Consider the following 23,883-nt stretch of genomic DNA (forward strand, 5'->3'; position numbering starts at 1 on the left):
AACCCACAAGCCATGAGTGACATCTAACCATATATCATGGCTACCCAAGCTAATGTAGAATTTGGTCAGAGAACCTATTCAGTTGGAATTACAATGTAATTCGATCATTCTCTAATACAATACTCACAATCACATTACTAGGATATGGATACTTAATGTCAAACCCCTAATGTGATTATACCAAGTTATATGATTCAATTGAGTAGTATAGGAACGCATTCCATCATTACGCTTGATACTTCGGCCGAAGATTCCCGAATCATATCTAAGAGTATTCTTCCTCTTATAACGAGGATTAGAGATCCCTTGTTGATCATTCACATGCCTCTGAGAATAAATCACTGACCCCAACAATGCATAGAACACATCTAAGATGAGATGTGGTCATGTCTCATTATCAAATGATCAGCAACGTATCCCCAAGACAACTATGATGTCTCAGGTCAAAGGATTACTTACATTATTCCAACCAGTAGAGTTACTTGCTTGACATGTGAGTAAACCTCCATGCAAGTACTTTCGTTTGATTGTGTTCAGTGAACTCATTCCCTTAATGAGCACTTACATACTTGTCTTAGTGTCACTACACGAATGACTTGAGACTTTCCATCCTTCCCATTTGAAGGGGACATAGTATGTACTGGTCTATGTATTATCAGTATCCCTCTGACAATCCTATAACCTGGAACCTTTTGGACATTATGGTTATGTGAAAAAGGTCTTTGCTGTCTAACATCATTAGATTACTTTTTCCATCAATCCATTGTCCATGGATTCACTATTTTGGATGTATATCATTTTATTGAGGTATTCCTAATGAGTGACTTTGCCTTTTTGTTGTATTAGAGTTATCTACGCATATAGACATTGTCTTGAAATGTTTCTTCCAAAGATTGACTTTCAGGGCATATCTCCAACATGAGATTTGGATATTTGATTGTGGGTGGTAAGGGAGGTGCAAGTGGCGTGGCTGGGTGGTTGGTAAGGGGTGATGAACATTCAGTTCTCGTTTGGCAGCCAGTATAAAGGATCAGATAGGATAAGTAATACATTCCCGAGTGTTTGGTGTGATTATGTACTAAATAGTACTAGTATAATTTATTTGGTCTCATATTTTTAGTCCAATTCACACCCGTTTATTTATCCATTCTAAAGGCTCGGTATAATTAGTCGGGCCAATGATACGCTCTCTTTACCTTCCTTCGTGTCTCTCGTTATCTCTATTTCCTTCTCCAGTTTGTCTTCTGCGCATCAGAAACGCAAACAATCAGCTACCCACCTTACCTCGCAGGTGACTGCGAGAGTACCATCCTCTATCTTTCTCCATCAGCCTAACCCCGACTTCTCCCATCCTGAGATCTACTCTCTCAAACTCTTCACACATCGACGTCGGCTATGAATCAAACCCATTCTTCCTCATCTCTCTAACTGTGTTCTTTATCATCTACCATTCATGGTGTTCTTGTTAACCCATCAGCAACAATCCGACAAGAGATGTGGGTAAAAGGATTTCCTCTTTTCAGATCTGCTTTGAGTTTTGAGTTTCAATTCTTGGTAAAGATTGAGCAATTGTAATTTTTGGTTGTATTTGAGTGGAGGTTGATGAGTTGGGTTTGGATTTGGCTGGGTGAAAAGCAAAGGTGCTGCGAGGAAGATGAAGAATTTTTGGCTTTTCTATGTGAGAAGTAAAGGTCTAGGCAAATCTAGAAGTATCATGACAAAGTTTTTGTTTTGGGTGAAATTAATGAAAGTTGAGGCACCCAAATTTCTATCTAAAATTAGTTTTATAATTACAGTATGATGATCGGTACAATATCAAACTTAGTACTAAATAGTCAATGTTTTAATCCGGTAGAGTACCAAACATCTAACTAATTTAGTCAGTACTATTCGGTGACTAATTATCTTATCCGATGGAAATAGTCACTACAATCCGAGTTGCCAAATGAGGATGTCTTTTTGTATGGAAAGGTAGGGGTGGATGTTAGACGTGACTTTGGCTGGGTTTCTATTTCTTTCTCTTCTTTTTCTTTCCAAACCCATTTTGTATGTGTGATAAAATAGAGATTTCAAAGTAAAAGACTTATAAGTTTGGTTTAGAAAGAATTTTTTTGGGTCTGAATCAAATTTCACTTTCCGAAATAATCTTGAAGGGGAGGGGAATTGAAATGTTCAAAACAACCTTGAAAATAAGTAATGTGTAAGCCACATAACTTATTTTGAATGGAAACTTAATGAAGTAACAGTGAGATGACAAATTAATGATTTAGAAAAAATAAAATGACAAATTACTTAAAATTGTAGTTTAGATGACAAATTGAAAAGAATTACAAAAGTTTGTATGACATTTAAAAAAAAATTCCGAGTCTAATCAGTAGTTTGGGCTATGAATCAAGTTGGGAAGACTAGTGCTACATTCCTTCAAGCCTAATCACAGCATGGCAATGCAGCTATATGAATTCGACAACGCCCACTGCAGGATATGCCCAAATGAAATTGGACACAAAAAGCCCCTATGGTGACATTATTTAAACATGGCTCAAATTTTAAATAGATTATTTAGTTGTATTCTTCTTCACTTATAAGTGAGATATTTGAGATTTGAATTTCGTTAATGACGAGTTTAATATCGACTTATTCCCCACTTTTAATGTAAATGTATTTTTATCAAAAAAAATAAAATAAAATAAAAACTATTTTTTCACAAGGGCGTTGTGTGAAGTGAATAAGTATCCCGGGGATCTTTCAATCACATCCGTTCATCGTATATCATGCGGTAAAAAATCATTGTAATTTTTTAATTTAAAATGAAATATAAACAGTACATAACGAAAACTAGCCGCACGATGTATGATGAACGAATGTGATTGAAGGATCCCTGAGATCCTCGTTCATGTGAAGTGGATTTAACTAATTGATGGTCAAGACCATAAGACTTTTGTAGGTTGGGTTCATAAAAACAGTTTTATTACTAACATTATTTATTGCCACTCAGTACTATGGTTTGGTGATATTTCTTTTCACTTGTAAGTGAAAGGTCTTAAGCTCGAATCTCGTGGATGATGAAGTCGTTACTGGATTAGGTTACCCATTGTGTGGCTTAGCCAAACTCCCCTTTTATTTAATATAACATATATCATTATACTAACAAAAAAAAAATATCTTTAGCATATCCTAATTCCACATCAATTTTTATCTTCTTTTAAATTGATCTTGAGCATAAAACATAAGAACTATTACTTATAGGTGGAGAAAAATACACCATAATGCTAGGGACAGACTTATAAATTATGCATCACCATCCTTCACCAACCTACATACAATTCAATTGGACAGGCGGCCTTCTTATTAGGTACCTATTTATGGATCACCCCCACAAAATATTAATTGGCACTATTTAATTAGGGTAGTGTTATTCACATTCACTTGAATTTTTTACTTCTCACACCCTCTTGTTAAACTTTGTTCATTGATCTTCTTCAATTCATTCTTTCCGACGGTCGAAAATTAAGAGTGAGTATGAGAGGTAAAATTGAGTGTGTGGATAACACCACCCTTTAGTTATTTAACTATGACCAAATAAATTGACAAATAAAGTATTATGTGCATGTACTGTAGGACATCCCTAGTGGAGAAATACACATTCGAGATTATAAAACCACATTTACATCTCGTTTTGCATTTCTGAAAGATTTGATGTGAATACTACTATAATGGAGGAAATGTAAATTTGATATTTCATTTACTTCTCTCTATAACTCACAGGCCACACCTTCAAAAGATGTAGATGTATATTTACATTTTTATTTTCATTTCTAACGAAAATAAATACTTCTTTAAATCTTTCCATTGGCCTGCTTCCGGCCAACTAAAACTATAAAATGTCCATTTCAAAGCATTTTGCATTGAAGAAGATCTTATGATAACCAAATGCTCTTAATAATCTTAAATAGAGATTTAAACCCTTATTTTTTGTCAAAGAGATTTATAACTTAGGCAGTCCTAAGCATGAGCCCCAACAATACCACACTTCGGAGTGGCCATGCGATCCTTCCACTCTCAAAAGGGGATCCCTCTCAACAAGGGAATACATTAATACCATCATGCAAGTTTTAGGCACAAAATAATATCCCCAACAATCATATTTGCAACTGTAATACGATCATGTGGTATTATCAGTTGACTAAAAAAAGAGCATTTTTAATAATACTGCATGTGAGATGAAAAATTAAAAATAATCATTTGACTCGTATCTGCGTCAGCTTATATATCCCATGTCAGATTTAATTATTTTTTATGAATTTATTATATTTTTGGTTTGCCTATATTACCCTTAGGTACAATTGTTTTAACGTTTTGGCATTATTTACTACTCACTTCTCAAATTTATCTGTTACAATACAGGTTTCTCCATTCGGGCATTAATGAAGTTTTTTCATTAACTGGTGATTAGCTCATACTAATCTTTTTGTCGTTCGGGTTTTAAATCCCAATTCCAACCAATCCATCCATTCTGAGGTAAGTTATGCAAAATTGTAAAAATGTCAGTTCTTTATTAGGTCCGTGTTATATGCGGCTTAGATTGTGGTTAGAAAATTAAGCAGTTGGTATTAGGCCCGTGTTTCTTATTTCCCCTCGTGTCATTTTTCTGAGATCGAGCTAATGCTTCTCAAAAGCTTGTAGTAGAAATACTCAAATCCCACATACGTATGATCTTGCTTTTCTTTTGTTCTAACAGGTGTTTAATCAGGTAAACAGTCGTGACATAGAGAAGATAAACATATTCTGCGGAATGTTTGACAGCTGGATATTCCTAGGCGTCATGGTTTGCACAGCGGCTTTCCAGGTTATCATAGTAGAGTTCTTGGGAGCGTTTGCTAGTACTGTTCCACTAAGCTGGCAACTATGGTTACTCAGCATTTTACTTGGATCAGTTAGCATGCTTGTTGCAGTTGTGCTCAAATTAATACCTGTCGAAGGGACAATTAAGCGCCATGACGGATATGAAGCACTTCCTTCTGGTCCTCCAGAGGGCATAGTTTGAATAGGACCGTGTCAAACGCCCTTTTTTCCTTGGAACTTCCTGAGGTGGACGACTTGTAGTGCTGAATCTAGCACAACGTCTTGAGGTTGCGTCTTCGGTTATCTGATTGAACGTCGGTGTAGTTGGTTAGAAAGAGAAATTTATGCTGTTCTTAAACATACATCAGTAATATCTGCATATATATCATTTGCGTTGTGATTTTGTATTTCAGTGAAGATTATAAATTGAAATTGTGTTCATCTAAGAGAATTGATTGTGTTGGTATAATTTTGTGAATCTGTTCGATTTCACTGCGTTAGCTGCTGATTGTCTACTTTTTGATTGGCAAAATTTGTTTCAGATGCAGTGGAGTTATGAAGTTTCACTAGAAAAAACTGAAATTGTGTGTATTTTCTCTACAAAACTTAAATTATTGGTTTGTGTATTGAAAAGGTTAGGGAATTAATTCTCCCACTCTCATTTTTCTTCCCTTCACACTTTGTTGATTTCTAGCATTTAAATTGGATAACTTAGAGAAAAGTGTGAGACACAAATAAACGAGGGTGTGCAGAATCATTTCCTAAATTATTATTCAAAAATGCTTTTGTTGATGTAATAACGGAATATCCTTTTCGAAAAAGAAAAAAAAGTATAACGGAATCTCTTTGGACTTTACACATATGAAATGTCGTATGAACTTATTCATTTTTTTTAATTGTCATGTGAATTAAAAATTTTGGCTAGTACAAACCGAAACTTCTGGCTGGTAAAAAGAACATGCGTAGTTCTTTTCAAAAAACTTATTGTCAACTACTAAAAATGCCATTAGGCTCACAAACATGAATTTTAACTAATCGCAAGATTTGAGAATTCAACAGTGTCATTCATGTCCCTAAAGAGAGAGAGTTGAGATGTCTGAAATAACTTTGAACTTTTCAAAAGAAAATTTTTATTTGAACCCAACATTTCTCTTTCTAAACACAACTTATAATACTTTTTATTTTGAAATCCCTGTTTTACCCCATATACTAAATGAGTTTAGAAAGAAATGGCCGAAAAAATCCCATTAGTGAAAGTATCTCTAATTACCTCATCCCCCCTCCACGAAAACACCCTCGACCGCCTAAACCTTTTGTCATTCCTATTGAATGATTTAAACTCATTGAGTTTCAACCTCAAATTGGTTTATCACAAAATAGTTGAATTTTGTGAAAAGGAAGAATGAAGAATTAGGATTCTGCACACATACTCATTGAACTAGTTTTAATGGTTATTAGATGATATCTCTTAATTGATTTATCATTATGGTGCTGAAGTATTGCCTCTATATTATAGTGGATGAGATTTGGGTTTGTGAGTGGTGGGGAGGTGCGAGTGGCGTGGCTGGGTTGTTGGTAAGGGGGTGAAGAACATTGGACGTTTTGGGTTTGGAGAGGTAGGGGTGGTGTGGGATGACTTTGGCTGGGTTTCTTTTTCGTTTTCTTCTTTTTCATTCTAAACCCATTTTCTATGGAAGTAAAACAAAGATTTCAAAGTAAAAAAGTTACAAGTTTGGTTTAGAAAGAAAATTTTGGGTCCAAATTAAATTTCACTTTCCAAAATAATCTTGAAGGGGATATGAATTGAAATGTCCAAAATAACCTTGAAAATAAGTCATGTGCAAAGTAATGTCATATGACTTATTTTGGATGAAAAACTTAATGGAGTTATAGTGAAATAACAAATTAATGATTTAGAAAAATTGATATACCAAATCTCGTGAATTGTAGTTCATATGACAAACTGAAGAAAATATATAACTTCATATGACATTTTTAAAATTTTCCCTAGTCTAATTAGTAGTTTGGGCTTTGAATCAAGTTGGGAAGGATATCCCTAAATGAAATTGGACACGTAAGCTCCTATTGTGACATTTATTTAACATGACTTGAATTTTAAATAACTTATTTAACGGTATTCTTCTTCACTTATAAATGAAAAAAAGATAAAGACACTTAGACAATATTTTCAGGTCTTATTTTTTTACTGTGTGAATGTGAAATGTAAAAAACTATATTTACATCTCATTTTGCGTTTCCGAGAGAAGTGAATGTGGATTCTACTCTAATGGAGGAAATGTAAATTTGATATCTCATTATTTTTCTCTGTATAACTCAAGGAGCTCACCTTCTAAGAGCAACTCCACCCCCACTAAGGTAATTACTGCTTGGGCTATTAAGCAAATACAATTACTGTTTTAGTGAACAGTAACTGCTCTAGTGCATCTCCACCCTTAAAAAGTAGTAGGATTCTTTCCCCTCACATTCTCTCCCTTTCTCTCTTACTTTCGTCTTTGACTCTCTTTGTGTGTAAAGAAGTCAACACAAAATGTTGATGTGGTTTAATTATGATCATTCAAATAGGAGGAGAGGAAATAGGAGGGGAATTTAGACTACCTACGTTAGAGAGGAGAGAATCCTACTCTTGTAAAAATAAAAAAAAATAAAAAAAAGATGTTTATTTTACATTTTTATTTACATTTCTAATGAGAATAAATATTTTACATCTTTTCATTTGAACAACTTCCGGCCAACCAAAACTATAAAATGTCCATGTAAAAGCATTTTGCGTTGAAGATGCTCTTAATGATAACGAAATGCTCTTAATGATCTTAGATAGAGATGTAAACCTTTATTGTTTGTCAATGAGATTTATAACTTAGGCGGTCCTAAGCATGAACCCCCACACTACCACATTTCGAAGTGGCCCCAACAATGTAATCCTATGCACTACGACATTTCGGAGTGGCCCCAACAATGTGATCCTTCCACTCTTTTTAAAAGGGGTCCCAAACAATAGGCTTGGCAATTCCTGACACGACCTGATAACCCGACACGACCTGACATGAAATTAATAAGTGTTCGGGTCGACACGATAACGAATCGAATCATTATCGGGTAACTCAATAAGCACCTGTTAAGATAACGAGTTGGTTCGGGTTTACACATGGGTAACACGATACACGATAAGCAAAATATTAATTTTATAATTTTATAACACTAAAAAAATACTATAATAATTATATATATATATATATATATTAAATTAAATATTAAAAATTGGTGACCATTGGATCGGCTTAAAAATACATACCATTCAATTTCTTAAGTGTTATATGTACAAAATAAATACATTTAAATCTACATAATATATATATATATATATATACTATTGAACTTGATGGGATACGAATTTTATGAAACTAATTTCAATGATCCAACCGTCAAACTTATTTGTATATGCTTCGAGATTGCATCAGCAAAAAATCGCAAAAAACCGCAAAAAACAAACATTCAGAGATCAAGTAACGGGACAAACTTTTCGACGGTTATCAACGAAAAATCACTATTTAACGGTTATTTTAACTCTGATTTTGATGATTTTTTATAGCTACACTCATTGACCCTATATGAATACAATGAATTAACTCGATCTTCAATTTAAAATATTTACATTAGTGGATACCACAAAATCTTATGTTATACTTAATGAAAGTTTGAATAAACTCTCAAGTGTTAGTTCATCTATTGTTTAGATGAGATACGCATTATACGAAACTAGTTTCAACGATCCAACCGTCAAACATGTTTGTATATACTTTGAGATTGCATACGCCAAAAATTGGAAAAAATAAATATTCAGAGATCAAGTAACAGGACAAAACTTTTCGACGGTTATCAACGGAAAATCATAATTTAACGGTTATTTTAACTCTGATTTTGATGATTTTTTACAGCTATACTCATTGACCTTATATGAATACAATGAATGAACTCGATCTTCAATTTAAAATATATACATTGGTGGATACCACAAAATCTTATGTTATACTTAATGAAAGTTTGAATAAACTCTCAAGTGTTAGTTCATCTATTGTTTAGATGTGATACGCATTATACGAAACTAGTTTCAACGATCCAACCGTCAAACATGTTTGTATATACTTTGAGATCGCATACACCAAAAATTGCAAAAAATCAATATTCAGAGATCAAGTAACAGGACAAAACTTTTCGACGGTTATCAACGGAAAATCACAATTTAACGGTTATTTTAACTCTGATTTTGATGATTTTTTACAGCTATACTCCTTGACCTTATATGAATACAATAAATGAATTCGATCTTCAATTTAAAATATTAACACTAGTGGATACCACAAAATCTTATGTTATACTTAATGAAAGTATAAATAAACTTCAAGTGTTAGTGAATCTATTGTTTTGATGGGAAACGCATTCTACAAAACTAGTTTCAACGATCCAACCGTCAAACATGTTTGTATATACTTCGAGATCGCATACGACAAAATTTGCAGAAAACAAACATTTAGAAATCAAGTAATGGGACAAAACTTTTCGATGGTTATCAACGAAAAATCACTATTTAACGGTTATTTTAACTCCGATTTTGATGATTTTTTTATAGTTACACTCCTTGACCCTATATGAATACAATGAATGAACTCGAGCTTCAATTTAAAATATTTATACTAGTAAATACCACAAAATCTTATGTTATACTTAATGAAAGTATGAATAAACTCGTAAGTGTTAGTGAATCTATTGTTTTGATGGGAAACGCATTCTACGAAACTAGTTTTAATGATCTAACCGTCAAATATGTTTGTATATACTTCGAGATCGCATACGCCAAAAATTGCAAAAAACAAACATTCAGAGATCAAGTAACGGGACAAAACTTTTTGACGGTTATCAACGAAAAATCACAATTTAACGGTTATTTTAACTTCGATTTTGATGATTTTTTTACAGCTACACTTCTTGATCCTATATGAATACAACGAATGAATTCGATCTTCAATTTAAAATATTTACACTAGTGAATACCATAAAATCTTATGTTATACTTAATGAAAGTATAAATAAACTCAAGTGTTAGTGAATCTATCGTTTTGATGGGATACGCATTCTACGAAACTAATTTCAACGATCCAATTGTCAAATTTGTTTGTATATGCTTCAAGATCGTATATGTAAAAAATCGCAAAAACAAACATTCATAGATCAAGTACCGGGACAAAACTTTTCTACAGCTATCAACTAAATATCATGATTTAACGATTATTTTAACTCCGGTTTTGATGATTTTTTTTACAGCTACACTCTTTGACCCTATATGAATACAATGAATGAATTCGATCTTCAATTTAAAATATTTACATTATTGGATACCACAAAATCTTATGTCATGATGATTGATGAAAATTAAGGATTTTGTAAAAGGAATAACATGCAAGCTTTGAGTTCCATTGGTAAGGTTTAAACTTTTGAGAAAGACTTCACAACATTGAAAACAAAAGCTCTTTCATTTTGCATGTCCTTACATATTTAATATTTTGTAATAGATTAGTAGTGTATGGATGTTTGTTTATTAGGCTCTTATTTTCGAGTGTGGATGTAGTACTTAAACGACAACTGTGTTTTAATGTTTTGAAGTAATATTTATGTGGCAATGTGTGGTATGTGCAAATTTAAGAAAACAAAATATTTTTCTTAATGGGTCGGGTCACTTTACCTGTCACATCCCGGCTCAAGGTGGACCACTTCCCGGGCCTGCTTCACCACCGTAGCACGATATTGTCTGCTTTGGGTCCCGTCCACGCCCTCACGGTTTTGTTTTTGGGAACTCACGAGCAACATCCCAGTGGGTCACCCATCATGGGAGTGCCCTAACCCCCTTCTCGCTTAACTTTGGAGTTCCAACGGAACCCAAAGCCAGTGAGCTCCCAAAAGGTCTCGTGCTGCTAGGTAGGGATGAAAAAATACATTTAAGGATCACTCCCTTGGGCGATGTGGGATGTCACATTACCCGTTGGATAAAGTGACCCGACCTGTTAAGGACCCGTTAAGATAACGAGTGTGACACGACACGACCCGTTTGCCAGGCTTACCTCTCAACAAGGGAAAACATTAATACCATCATCCAATTTTTTTTTTTTAACAAATGATATTATCTACACTAAGGGAAAAGGGATGAGCTTAGCTTCACAATGAGTTAGCAATAATGTGGTTTAAATTTGTTTTCGGTGAAAATCGAGCCGAAGACCTCTCACTTACGAGTGAAGAAGAATATCACTAGACTGTAGTACTAAGTGACACCATTATCCAAGTTTTAAGCACAAACTAATATTCCCAACATTCATCTGTGCAACCACAACAAATGGTCCAGTAGTAAGGGTCCAAACTGCGGCTCCCTAATAAACAAAAAAAATGTAGGAGGTCTCGGGTTTGATGTTCCCAGCTGGTGAGTCTGCTTAACTGTGGCCATGAGCAGGGTGAAATTCCCTATAGCCTCTCTGAGCCTGGAAGGGGTGGATAATTGTGATTTGCCACTAGTTGTCCCTTTTAATAAAAAAACAACAAAAACATTCATTTGTGCAACTGTGACACAGTCATGTAGTATTATCAGTTGACTTTATATTACAACAGGTGTATACAAACTCTATTTTAATCCCTAAAAAAATCACTTTTTTAATAATATTGTATGTAAGATGAAAAACTAAAAATAGTCATTTGACTTGTATCCACGTCAACTTATATATTCCAAGTCAAATTTGATTTTGATTTTTTTTTTTATGAATTTAGGGTAAATTACACAGTAGCCCCTCAGGTTTTGAGATTTATTACAACCCCATACAACAACTTTAAAACATTTCACTTTCATACCTCAAGTACTATTTTATTTCAATATAATACATCCGTTAGATTTTCCATCCATTAATCCGTTAAATGTTGACGTGGCTGCCACATTTGTGCCACATGGCTACCAAATATCTGCCATGTGGCAAAAAAAAATAATTTTTTCATTTTTTTAAAAAAACCTGAATTTTCTCAACCAAAAAAAAAAAAAAAATGAAACCCACATCTGCAACCAGTGATCAAAAGGAGGAAAAGAAGGAGAAGAAGGAGGAAAAGAAAGAAAAAAAAAAATTTTGTCCCTCCCCCAACGACCAGAAGAAGAAGAAGAAGAAGAAGAAGAAGAAGAAAGAAGAAGAACCCCCTCCCGTCCCCCCCTCGTGCCCAGCGACCCTCCCCCCACCCCAACCCAGCTCCCTTCCTCCCTCTTTTTCTTCTTCTTCTTCTTGCAGATCTGGGTTTTTTTTTTTTTTTTTTTTTATTTTCTTCCTCCGACGACCCTCCTCCTGTCCCCCCCGGGGCCCAGCGACCCTCCCCCCACCTCGACCCAGCTCCCTTCCTCCCTCTTCTTCTTCTTCTTCTTCTTGTAGATCTGGGTTTCTATTTTTTTTTCTTCCTCCGACGACCTTCCTCCCGTCTCCCCCCCCCCTCCCGCGCCCAGCGACCCTCCCCCCACCCCGATCTCTTCTTCCTCTTCTTCTTCTTCCTCTTCCTCTTCTTCTTGCAGTGGGTTTCTATTTTTTTTTCTTTTTCTTTCTTCCTCCCTCCTCTTCTTCTTCTTGCAGATGTGGGTTTCAAATTTTTTTTTGTTGAGAAAATTCAGGTTTTTTAAAAAAATTTAAAAATTATTTTATTTGCCATGTGGCAGACATTTGGCAGCCACGTGACATATATGTGGCAGCCATGTCAGCATTTAACATATCAATTGATGGAAAATGTAACAGATGTATTATTTTGAAATAAAATAGTACTTAATGTATGAAAGTGAAATGTTTTAAAGATGTTGTAAGGAATTGAAATAGACCCTAAACCTGAGGTATGAAAATGTAATTTACCCATGAATTTATTATATGTTTAGTTTGCCTATATACCCTTAGGTACAATTATTTTAATGTTTCGACATTATTTACTATTCACTTCTCAAATTTATCGGTTACAATACAAGTTTCTCCATTCCGGCATTAATGAAGTTTTTTCATTAACTGGCGATTAGTTCATACAATCTTTTTGTCCTTCGGGTCTTCAGTAAACCAATCCATCCATTCTGAGGTAAGTTATGCAAAATTGTAAAAATAATAATTCTTTATTAGGGATGGACGCACACCTTAATATCGTTTTGGCCATTTCCAAATATTGGCAGGCCTGATATTGATGGAGCTGAAGAAATTGGAGTTGAAGAGATTGCTGTGGAACCGCTATTGGCCGAAAAACAATCTAGGAGGCCAAAGTCTAAGAGGATGAAATCACTTGGCCAACAATCAAGGCCGATAACATTTGGAAGGTGTCATCGACTTGGTCGGCATAATTCCCTCACATGTGAAATCCAAATTTGAGAGTTTATATTTTTAATTCATCTTGGCGCTAACATATATATATATTTTTTTAAGTAATCTTAGAACTAGTTTGAGATTGTTTAATTTTTTTTTAAAAGAAGCTTTTTAAAAAGTTGGGCCATAAATTGTGTTCAATAAATAAAATAAAAAGTCCTTTTTTTTTTCTTTTAAAATTATGGGTCAAAATAGCAGAAAGCAAAAGCAGGTTTACCCCGATTTAGTTTTCAATGAAATGGTGTTTCATTTTGGTCATCTAAACCTATTGAACTGTACCTACAAAAGTATATTATCAACTCGTACCAAATTTATCGGACCTAAACTACATAACGTATTTAATAGAAATCATAGTCTAATTGATTGTACGAAACTAACTGTAGATATCGAAATTTCAGTGAAATAAATGTTGACCAATGCATTAAAATTACAACCTTTATTCATTTCACCTACAACCTCCACTCATTTCACCAACATCATACACTCACTTCACCTACAACATCCACTTACTTCACCAAAAAAATGGATGGTGATTCATTCTCAAAGCTTATAAATAGGCTTCTCCATCAAGGGATAGAAAACGAGGAGAGATCACACTAAAACCTTGAAGCTTTGAAACTCTAAAGCTCTAAAGCTCTAAAGCAAATCCTGAAGGATCAAGAAAGCCTTCTTCGTTCTTCGTCAAATCCTCCTTCAAGATCAAGCCCTAACGGCCCTTAAGGAACTTCCACCAAATCCTCCTTCAAGATCAAGCCCCAATGACCATTGAAGAACTTTCACCAATTCAAAGTCAAGCCCCAACGGCTCCTTGAAGAAAGTGTTCATCGTTCATCACATGTTCATCATAAGATCAAGCCTCAAAGGCCCTGGGATCAACATCACAATGCATAAATTTACACATTACGAAGATCGAATCAGAGGCTAAGTTTGTAGAGGAGATTGTAACCCTTAAATCATTAATACAAATATTATTTTGTACACGTGTTCTTGTCTCATTCATTGCAGGAATTTCTGTGTTTACACTAACATACCTAATTGAATACATACTCAATTGAAATTAGAGCCTAATTGATTGTACAATACTAACATACTTAATTGAAATTAGAGCCTAATTTACCGTATTAAAACTGGCGGACCTAAACTAATACAGGATACCTAATTGTTATTTACAACACATAACCAAACGTATTGAATCAACCGAGCCTAACCGACCGTGCCAAAAAGTCAAAAGAGTGCTTCACCAACATATATTATGATGCTGAAAGTGAAAGGTGCCTGGAGATCTCAAGAATGGAATTGCATCCTCTCCTAGATCAAGATTCTCCTGATCCAATAACACGGGATTTTGATCCAACGGTTACAAAGGGGGTCTCTTTGAAAGTTATAATAATTGTAGTTGTTGGATCAAAATCTAATGGCTCGTGTTAGTGGGTCAGGAAGATCCTAATCTCCTGCTCATGAGAGGATCCAATTCCCTCAAAAATGATTATTATTATTTATAGGTGTGCTATTTACACGCATTTTTTATTTCATACCAATCTTCTTAATTTTTGGTCGTCGGATCGACTGAATTAAAGAAGATCAAAAGATAAAATTAACAAGAGACGAGTGAGAAGTAAAAATGAATGTATAGAAAACACACCCTATTATTTAATAAGAGGATTACTCAGGGAACGAAAATATGAAAATTATTTTTAGGAATTAATCAACTGAAAAGAGAAAAAAAAAGAATTTTCCAGAAACTGCGAAAATTTGTAAAAGAAAAAGGGAAAGTTGATTAAGGTACAATCACATAATTGAGTTCCCGCTTTTACGTTCGCATGTTTTGAATTATGGGTGATAATAAATTTATCTTTACGTTTTTTACATTTTGATGATAGAGGTTACATTGTAGAAAATAAAGATGACATTTCTTATTAATAGTGATAAAATATCTGGTATTGTTACAAATGATATGTCATAGTGTATTAAAATAAAGAATTTTTCTAGATATGGAAAACCGTTCAGGTTATATTTTAAACATAATCTTATTTACATCCTGATATCTAAAAGTCCCTTATTAATATTACATCTAACACCAACTGATATTATAACACGTGAATTAGTAACACTATAATAAACATGTGAATTAGCAACGTCGTACCATAATTTGTATCAACCTTTTAAAGCTCTCTTCCACGATCCTTCAAGCAAAATATAAACGGGAAAATAAATATCGTTTAGTCATTTAATTATAACAAAAACGTAAGGTGAAAAATAAGTAAAGGGGGAAGGTAGACATTTCTCGTTTATCAAATTTCACATCGACTGTCACCGAGAAGTTTGTATAAAAATGCAAATCTTGCAAAGCACTTTCCACAGCACGGTTAACCTGATTTCATCAAACCTCAAATAAACTTCACTTTCAGTCGACAATATCTGGACTAAACCAGTAATAACCACCGCGGTTCGAAGAGTTTTACTTCGAACGAACCGGATAGACCGGAAATACATTGGTTCTATGAATAATTAGGATAGATTCTGGTACAAAGAAGTTGCTTGAATACATAATAATACACCACCACAGTGGATTCTCTTTCTTTCTCTAATACAACACCACAATGAATTCTCTCTCTCTCTCTCTCTCTCTCTCTCTCTCTCTCTCCCCCCTAAAACAATAACAATATTCACTAAGAATCTATGCGCACATAATCTCACTAACTACTTGAGCCTTCAAAGACGAAGAATTTGGTAAATGCCAAGGATCACTTATCGGAACCTCCGTTTTGCTTCTCCATAGGCGACGACCCCCATAACAGTTACCATGTAACCACCAATGCCGACAACAGTCACAGGGTTCTTGAACAAAAGAATTGAGATAACAACAGCCACAGCGCCTTTTGCATTGCCTAATACCTGGTTGTAACATAATTTCCATCGAAGAAATTATATGAAAGTCCAAGAACAAGAGCTAAAAATAAATAAGCATGTTCACCTACAAAACATTGATTCAACTGCATTCGGAGTGTGTTTGTACTGCATTTAAGGCTTGAATAGTTCAATGATTATGTGCAGACACAATTGCCATATGACTGGCCCTTTATACTTTAGGCTTAGAGTCATAACTAGCTTCGACCGACAGCAGTTTAATCAATGTTTTGATACTATTCCCAATAGAGTTGATACTTTAGCGGTGTACAATCACACTAGGAGTTGGATTTGGGGTTCTGATTACTGGGGTTTGGGGTAGACAGTGTTTTCCTATAAGATGAAATATATAATTTCTAAATTAGCGGATATTTGTGAAGATGTCCCTTGAAGGACCTATGATATAGACCGTTCTGAATTGTGAAGTAGCTTCTAGGGTGAATGTTTGTATTCTTTTCTAAAATGAGTAATCTGGTCACAATTCATAAATCAAGAAATGTTCTTATGCTGCAAGATTGTCAATCTGGACCACACATTCAAAAGAAACAAAAAACCAACCTGATCAATGGGGTGTGTGTGTGTTGGGTTTTTATACACTAAATTAGAACAATCAACACAGTAATTCGAGAAAGAATTAGCTAAGGCAATATGAATTAGGAAAATCAAGGTGAAAGAAGTCCAAACCTGAAGCGTTAATGCACTTGTATGTTTGGTAACCAAAAAATTTGACAAATTAGCAGAATATGCCATTACTGAATTAACCAAAACAAGTAACCACATGAATTTATGCTCCCGTCCAAGTGACAGAGTGACATCTACGACATTGGGTTCCATTATAAGTGCAGCAGGCAACAACACTAGAATAGCAATCGGAGACATGTACAGCAGCAAATTCATTGAGTTCAACTTCTCCCTGTTAAGCAGCAGACAGAGAAACAGAAGAAGTAGTAAGAAAACACCAGAGCCAGACAAGAGTAATTTAATTTGGCTTGAGATAAAGATGGCATTGAGACGTAGAGACATACAAATTGAACATATATCACAACTATTTCGAAAATTATAGGTTTGACTGCAGAATGTCCATTGTTTGCCAATCAAATAAAGCAAGGGGAGCATATCTAAATGCATATCAAAGAAAAAGTTAAGAAACAAGAAATAGAAGAACTGCCTTCAAACTTAAAGAGAACGTATGTAACACGTGTGTGTAGGCTCTAGTAACTAGTAAGTAACGAAACTAAATAAGCAATTAGGAATACAACACTTAATGGCCGATATTCAAACACCCATTAGTCCTCAGGGTCCTAATTTTAAAAGCGTTCAGATGACAGATTATACAGTGAAAAGCTTTAAAGTTTTACCCTTCGGAAGAAAGTAGAATACCCTGAAGAACAGACTTAAAGGCCCTTGCAGCAGTTGCACTAATGCACATAACAAATCCAAAGAAGTGAAAACTTGGCTCGCCCTGCCACCAACCGAGAGATTTCAGTCATTCCACTAAACTAGAAAAACACAGAGTACAATGTAGGCCATAGCAGTAAACTAGAAAAACAGGCTGTTGCATTCTTAAAATTCTTCAGAAACATTTATCATATGCCAACACGAACTTTAAACACCAGCTTTGCATCATAACTACATTATCCATACATGGTATTGATTCGTTGTTTCTCAAACTGTTTACTTCAGCCATGAAAGAGGTAGCATTATCCATTACCAATTACAAGTTACACTGTTTTAAAAGAACGACGCTTCTCCAGTAATTGTAATCGTCTATACCAAATCTCGAGCCAAATGCATTTCTGATTTCAAGTATAAACCAGATAGAATATCTAGAACAAGCCATCACTGGTTAACCCTTGCAGCTGATTACAGATCTGGATCAGTAAGTACCATATCTTAACTATATTTTCGACCGAACACTATTGAAACCAGCTAAATCAATCAATCTCATACAAAATTCAGCAAATTCACAGCAATATAAACCCGGAAATTAACAGCATTGTACAGATATCAAATCAAAATTATCCGAAAAACTAAACTCCTCAGAAGCAGATAAAAAACAATGTTAAACAATTAAATTGCGATTAAAATCCATGATCCAATGAACAAAAACAAGCATTACCCCGCTAGCAATCACCACCCCAGCAACAACAGGCACAAGAGCAGCATAGGTAACCCAGGCCTCCCTCTTCAAGGTCGCCAAATACGCAAACAGGGCGGTGAAAAACGGCGTCGTCGCACCCACAGCCTGATTGAAAGACACAGCAAGGTACCTGAGAGAAATGTTGCCCCCCACAACCGACCCACAAAAGACAACGCTCAAAGTGGCAATCTTGACGAACTGGGACTTAGATTTGATGGTCTGGAGAGGCACAATCTTGAGGAAGACGATGGAGAAATAGCTGAGAATTGCGCAGGCGGCCATGTGGCACATTGTGAGGAAGATGGGGAACCGAAAGCCATAGTTGGAGAGTAAGAACTTGTTGAGTAGGAGGACGCCGATGTTGGATGAGTACCAGAGGATTACGAGGGATGATATGAAAATGGCTTGCTTCTTTGACGACATTGTCCAAATGGGTTGAAGGAGGAGGAGAGATTTTAGGTGGAACAGGTGCTTGGATTTGTTTGGAGAAGCTCTCGTCTGAGCTTCAATGGAAAATTATTATTATTTCTGCAACTCTTGCTCTTTGGGTTTTTGTTTTTTTTTTTTTAATATTTATTTATAATTTGTGTACGTGGGTTTGTGCAGGGAACAATTATTGTGTTGACGCGTAGGTGGAAGGAACATGCAATCGTGGCAAGAAACAAAAACCACACCCAGTGTTTTTTTTTTTTTTTTTTTAATTTTTTTTTTATGTATTTTGTTTGTGAATAATTTTGATCTCCTGCTTCAAGTGATGATGATTCTTATTATTTTATTAAATATCATTGAATGATTTAAATTTCAAAATTTGTATAGTGAATAGACATAAATTTTCAAATTAAACACATTCAATAATAATAAATAAAGTGATGGGCATTACCAACACTTGAGGCTAGTGAGCAAAAATATAACCGCTTAGTCGAAACAACCACGAGGTTCGGCTGACAATTTGTGATCCACAAAATAAATCATTTTATTTAAAAAAAATTAACCATTGATTTAAGAAGTAGGATTTTCTTTCCTTTTTTTTCCCTCCCTTCTCCCCTCTTATTTAAATGATCACGATTAAATCACGTCAATATCTTATATTAATTTTTTTATAGAGAGAAAAAGATAAAATCGAAAGTATGAGAGGAGGGAAAGAAAAGGAAGAGAATCTTACTCCTTGATTTGAGGATTTATATCCTCTTCGGATCCCTGCACTAGGGATTCTAGATATCAATGCATAATAACTGTTCATCAAAGATCGCGTGATCATAATTTTTTTAAAAATATTTTTTACGTAAAATGAGACTGCTTTACTTTTAAAAATATAAAAAAATTATTTAATTGTGGCCGCATGATTTTTGATGAACTGTTGTGATGCATTGATCTCTGGGATTCCCAATGAGGGGATCCAGAGACCATCGTAAACAAGTGTCAAACGCCTAGGCGATCGACTAATATTATTCAAGACATTTGTTGCCTTTCAGCATGTATATATTTGGGACAAGGATTGTCTGCCCTCCACTTCCGGTGCCCTCCCTGTGCCCTCCTATTTGTGTGGTCACGGTTAAGCCACGTCAACATTTTATATTACTATTCATTTTTATTTTATTATATCTATAAAAAAATAATATAAAATGTTGACGTGGCTTAACCGTGACCACACAAAATAAGAGGGCACGGAGAAGGCACCGGAAGTGGAGGGCAGACAATCCTTGTCCATATATTTGATCTCCTAGAGTCTTTTTTTTTATAGAGGCAAAATTTCTCAATTATGATGTTAGCGTGACGTTGTAGTTTAATAATGTAATAAATAATAGGAAGTGTTATTGACACTTCAAAAATCTCGTTCTACACTTTTTATAAGTGTATTAATATAGAAAGTTTGAAATGTAGAAAGAGATTTTTAAATGTTAATAACAATTCCTTAAACAATAATACAAATGTCATATCCTTATTACAAAATCTCACGTCATATTAGTGACTTCATTTACTTCAGTACGTACACTCAAGAATAATTTTTGAAGTTTGAACTACAGGTTCATTTATTTAACGTTATTTAATGGTACTCAAAAAGGAAATTTGTCTCTTTCCATTTACTTGACCATTTTACATTTTTGTCATGATTATGTATAGCCTTGATGATGATGATATGAGTAGTTACTGTAATCAAAATTATTGATTATCAATTTGTGACCCAATAATTCCCATTTTGCATGTGTATACGTAATATATATATCTCATTGTTTGAGTAACACAGTTCATTTGAGGCTTTCATTGTCACTATTAGACTATCTCTAATGATGGGCTAAAACTTAAAATTTCTCTTTTTCCCCCTCTAAAATCCACTCCAACCCATGACCTAAAATTAACCTAAAACCTAAAACCCAAATGGAGGGCAAATACCGGCCCAATTTTAGGCCACAAAGCAAAATGGGCCCCACCAACTGAGATTGAAACCGGGGCTGTGAAGCCCATTGCCCAGTCCCTACTTGCCTACGCGTTGCACGCGCTAGGCTTTCTCAAAATTTTGTACCAACCCACGTGGGGTTGTTCCCCCACTGTCAGACCATCAAGTAGCCGTTGGGCTACTTTTCTTCATCCAACGGTTCCATTTAAATGGGTTGTTGGTTAATCCAACGGTCCAAGTTCAAATTAATTTTTTTTTAGTTTTATATTTATATATTTATTAAATCCAATAGCTTAGATCGAATATAATCAAATCTAACGGTAAAAAAAAAAATCTAAGTTTATGTGGTTTATTAAATGTCGTTTGTATTAAGTTTATGTGGTTTATCATGATTTTCATGTATTGATTTAGTGATTTTTCAAAATTTATCGGAATTTAAATATTTTTAGGTTAAAATATTCATATAATCAATTTAGGATAGTCTACCTAATTTTTTTAAAAAGTTAATTTAAAAAAAAAATTAGCCTTAATTCATTCTTTGATAATTTCGGGCTAAAATTTTAGGCTAGAAGGGTTGGAGCAAGAAAGCTATTTCTGGGCTAAAACCTAAATTTTCTGGGTTAAATATTTTTAGGTTTTAGGTCACCATTGAAGATAGTCTTAAATCATCTCCAACCCTGACCTAAAACCTAAAAATATTTAGCCTAGAAAATTTAGGTTTTAGCCCAGAAACAGCTTTTCTACTCCAACCCTTTTGGCCTAAAATTTGAGCCCCAGATTATCAAAAAATGAATTAAGGCTATTTTTTTTAAATCAATTTTTAAAAAAAAAAAAATTATGTAGACTATCCTAAATTAATTTTATGAACATTTTAACCTAAAAATATTTAAATTCCGATAAATTTTGAAAAATCACTAAATCAATACATGAAAATCATGATAAACCACATAAACTTAAAAAAAAAAAAGACAATTAATAAACCACATAAACTTAATACAATCGAAAACTCATAGACTACATAAACCTAATAATGATATCCATCATCTTGACTTGGTGGTGGACTTGGGTGATAGTCTTGAGATGAATCATCATCTTGAAATATACTTCTTGTGGCATTCCTTCGTAAAATTTCTTTTTGCTTACCACGTAAGTATCTCTTCCTCTCTGGAGTGTATTTATCGAGGTCCTCCATTATCAAATTAGTTTCGTACCTTTCTTGCTCCCTATCCCCTTCTTGCTTCATGGCCAAAAACCTTTGGGCCGATTCTTCTTGCCGACGACACTGGTTTTCATTCATTCTTGCCATTTCGCTAACAAATTGTGCATGTATCGGATCTTGGGACTTCCCTTTTCTCTTTGCTTCCTTTTGCTTATCTCTACCCGAGGGCCTTGGCAAAGAAGAAGTTGGGCTAATTTGGTCGATACCTTCATTGTCGGCAAAATTCACAGCTTCATTGACATCATTTGGAGGTGGGGCTTCATTATGAAATAATCTTCCACATTGTTGATTTGCATCGGTTCTCCACCTCGGACAATCCTTGAGGATGTTCCAAGCATGATGCAACTTAAAAGCTTGATTTTTTGGTGTAGTTCTTGTTTTGTAAATTGCCATTGCTTTGTCACCCTATGCAACAAATACATAAAAATAATTAGTTGCAAAATACTATTATGTACATGACAAGTAAAATATCAACAAAGAAACTCACAATTTCTGAGGCGCCCCTTCCACTAGGCATGTCAACCATGGCTCTCTCCAAGCTTCCCTTCCACAAAGTGCACGCTTTGTTGATAATCTTCCACCGATCATAAACACCACCAACTTCCCTTCGACCGGTGTTGGAGTTTTCATGGAACTTATCAACGATTTTACCCCACAAATCCTTTCTATTTTGATTGGTGCCGACGGCACCATCTTCACTAACAGAAATCCATGCCAAACATAAAGCTACTTCATCAAAGGTCCAATTACGACCTCTAACATGCTCTTTTGCCATCTTGAAAATTTTGGAAATGAGAAGAAATGGTAGAAAGAAAAATTGGAAGAATTGTAGGAGAAAAATGAGTTTTGTGTGGATGTTTGAACAAATACATAGGTATTTATAGAGTTTTTGGTTGAATTTTAAGTTAAATAATTTTTTTTAATTATTTTAGCCGTTAGATTTAAATTTGGACCGTTAGATATTTTTTTTACCGTTAGATTTGATTATATTGGATCTAAACCGTTGAATTCAATAAATAAATAAATATAAAACTAAAAAAAATTAAATTTGAACCTGGACCGTTGGATTAACCAACGGCCCATTTAAACCTGCCGTTAGATTACAAAAAGTAGCCGTTGGGCTACTTATTGCCCAGACAGCGCCTGACAGGCAGGGGAACACCCCCACGTGGGCCTGTTGGCTTTCTGAAAATGCCTAGCGCGTGAAGCGCGTAGGCGAGTTGGGAAAGGGAACTGGGCTTCACAGCCCCGGTTTCAGTCTCAGTTGATGGGGCCCATTTTGCTTTGTGGCCTAAAATTGGGCTGGTATTTGACCCTCAAATGAGTTTTAGGTTTTAGGTTAATTTTGGGTCATGGGTTGGAGTGGATTTTGGGGAGAAAAAAAGGGGAAATTTTAGGTTATAGGGCAGGGTTGGAGATGGTCTTACAAGTTCAAAGTTTGGAACATATAAGTCTGGCATTCATCAAGCATGCAACAAATTAGTTATTATAGTCACATATAAATCGTGTATAATTTGGATGAAACAAAAGTAGATGTATCAATGCCAATTCATGATGTTCTTAAATATTATCATTTCCCCCTAACAATCATTTAGAGAGAAAGTATTTATTACAACATATCCAACCGACTACAAATGAGAGGGAAAATATATTTATACAAGGTATTTTGAAGACTACTTAATTCTAAAGCTATCGCTGACATGGCAATTGCCTACGTGACATGTATATCCAATATAATTCACCTATTCACAACCCACTTCTCCCCGTCAACTCATCATTGTAAGATGCATGACGCACCACAACTGTTCTTATGCATGAACTCCATGCCCCAAAAAAATTTCGACTTGCTCTAGAACCAAATCATGGTTCAATTTCAGTTGATTGACTTATGAGTTGCTTGGAAAAAGTTATTCTAGGCTTATTTCTTCTTTTTTGGGAGGGGATGCAGAAAGGT

At 34.8% G+C, this 23,883-nt stretch overlaps 2 protein-coding genes and 1 long non-coding RNA gene across 3 annotated transcripts; 1 reads left to right on the forward strand and 2 right to left on the reverse strand.

The window, feature by feature from the left end:
• The first annotated feature begins 4,390 nt into the window (after positions 1-4,390).
• On the forward strand, positions 4,391-5,293 carry LOC108175317 (uncharacterized). The gene is made up of 2 exons (XR_001792206.3): positions 4,391-4,518; positions 4,739-5,293. It is a non-coding gene; the product is annotated as an uncharacterized lncRNA (long non-coding RNA).
• A 10,394-nt stretch (positions 5,294-15,687) lies between these two features.
• On the reverse strand, positions 15,688-18,901 carry LOC103454480 (UDP-URONIC ACID TRANSPORTER 1). The gene is made up of 4 exons (XM_008394066.4): positions 18,295-18,901; positions 17,534-17,637; positions 16,860-17,088; positions 15,688-16,163 (listed from the first exon to the last, which is right to left on the reverse strand). The coding sequence occupies exons 1-4, from the start codon at positions 18,736-18,738 to the stop codon at positions 16,017-16,019; spliced, it is 924 nt and encodes a 307-aa protein (XP_008392288.2). The 5' UTR covers positions 18,739-18,901; the 3' UTR covers positions 15,688-16,016.
• Positions 18,902-21,607: 2,706 nt separating this feature from the next.
• On the reverse strand, positions 21,608-23,353 carry LOC139191341 (uncharacterized). The gene is made up of 2 exons (XM_070812081.1): positions 22,417-23,353; positions 21,608-22,334 (listed from the first exon to the last, which is right to left on the reverse strand). Exons 1-2 carry the CDS (start codon positions 22,702-22,704, stop codon positions 21,735-21,737), a joined length of 888 nt encoding a protein of 295 aa, XP_070668182.1. The 5' UTR covers positions 22,705-23,353; the 3' UTR covers positions 21,608-21,734.
• Positions 23,354-23,883: the final 530 nt, after the last annotated feature.

This window comes from Malus domestica, chromosome 14 (assembly GCF_042453785.1).
Source record: "Malus domestica chromosome 14, GDT2T_hap1".
Taxonomy (NCBI): domain Eukaryota; kingdom Viridiplantae; phylum Streptophyta; class Magnoliopsida; order Rosales; family Rosaceae; genus Malus; species Malus domestica.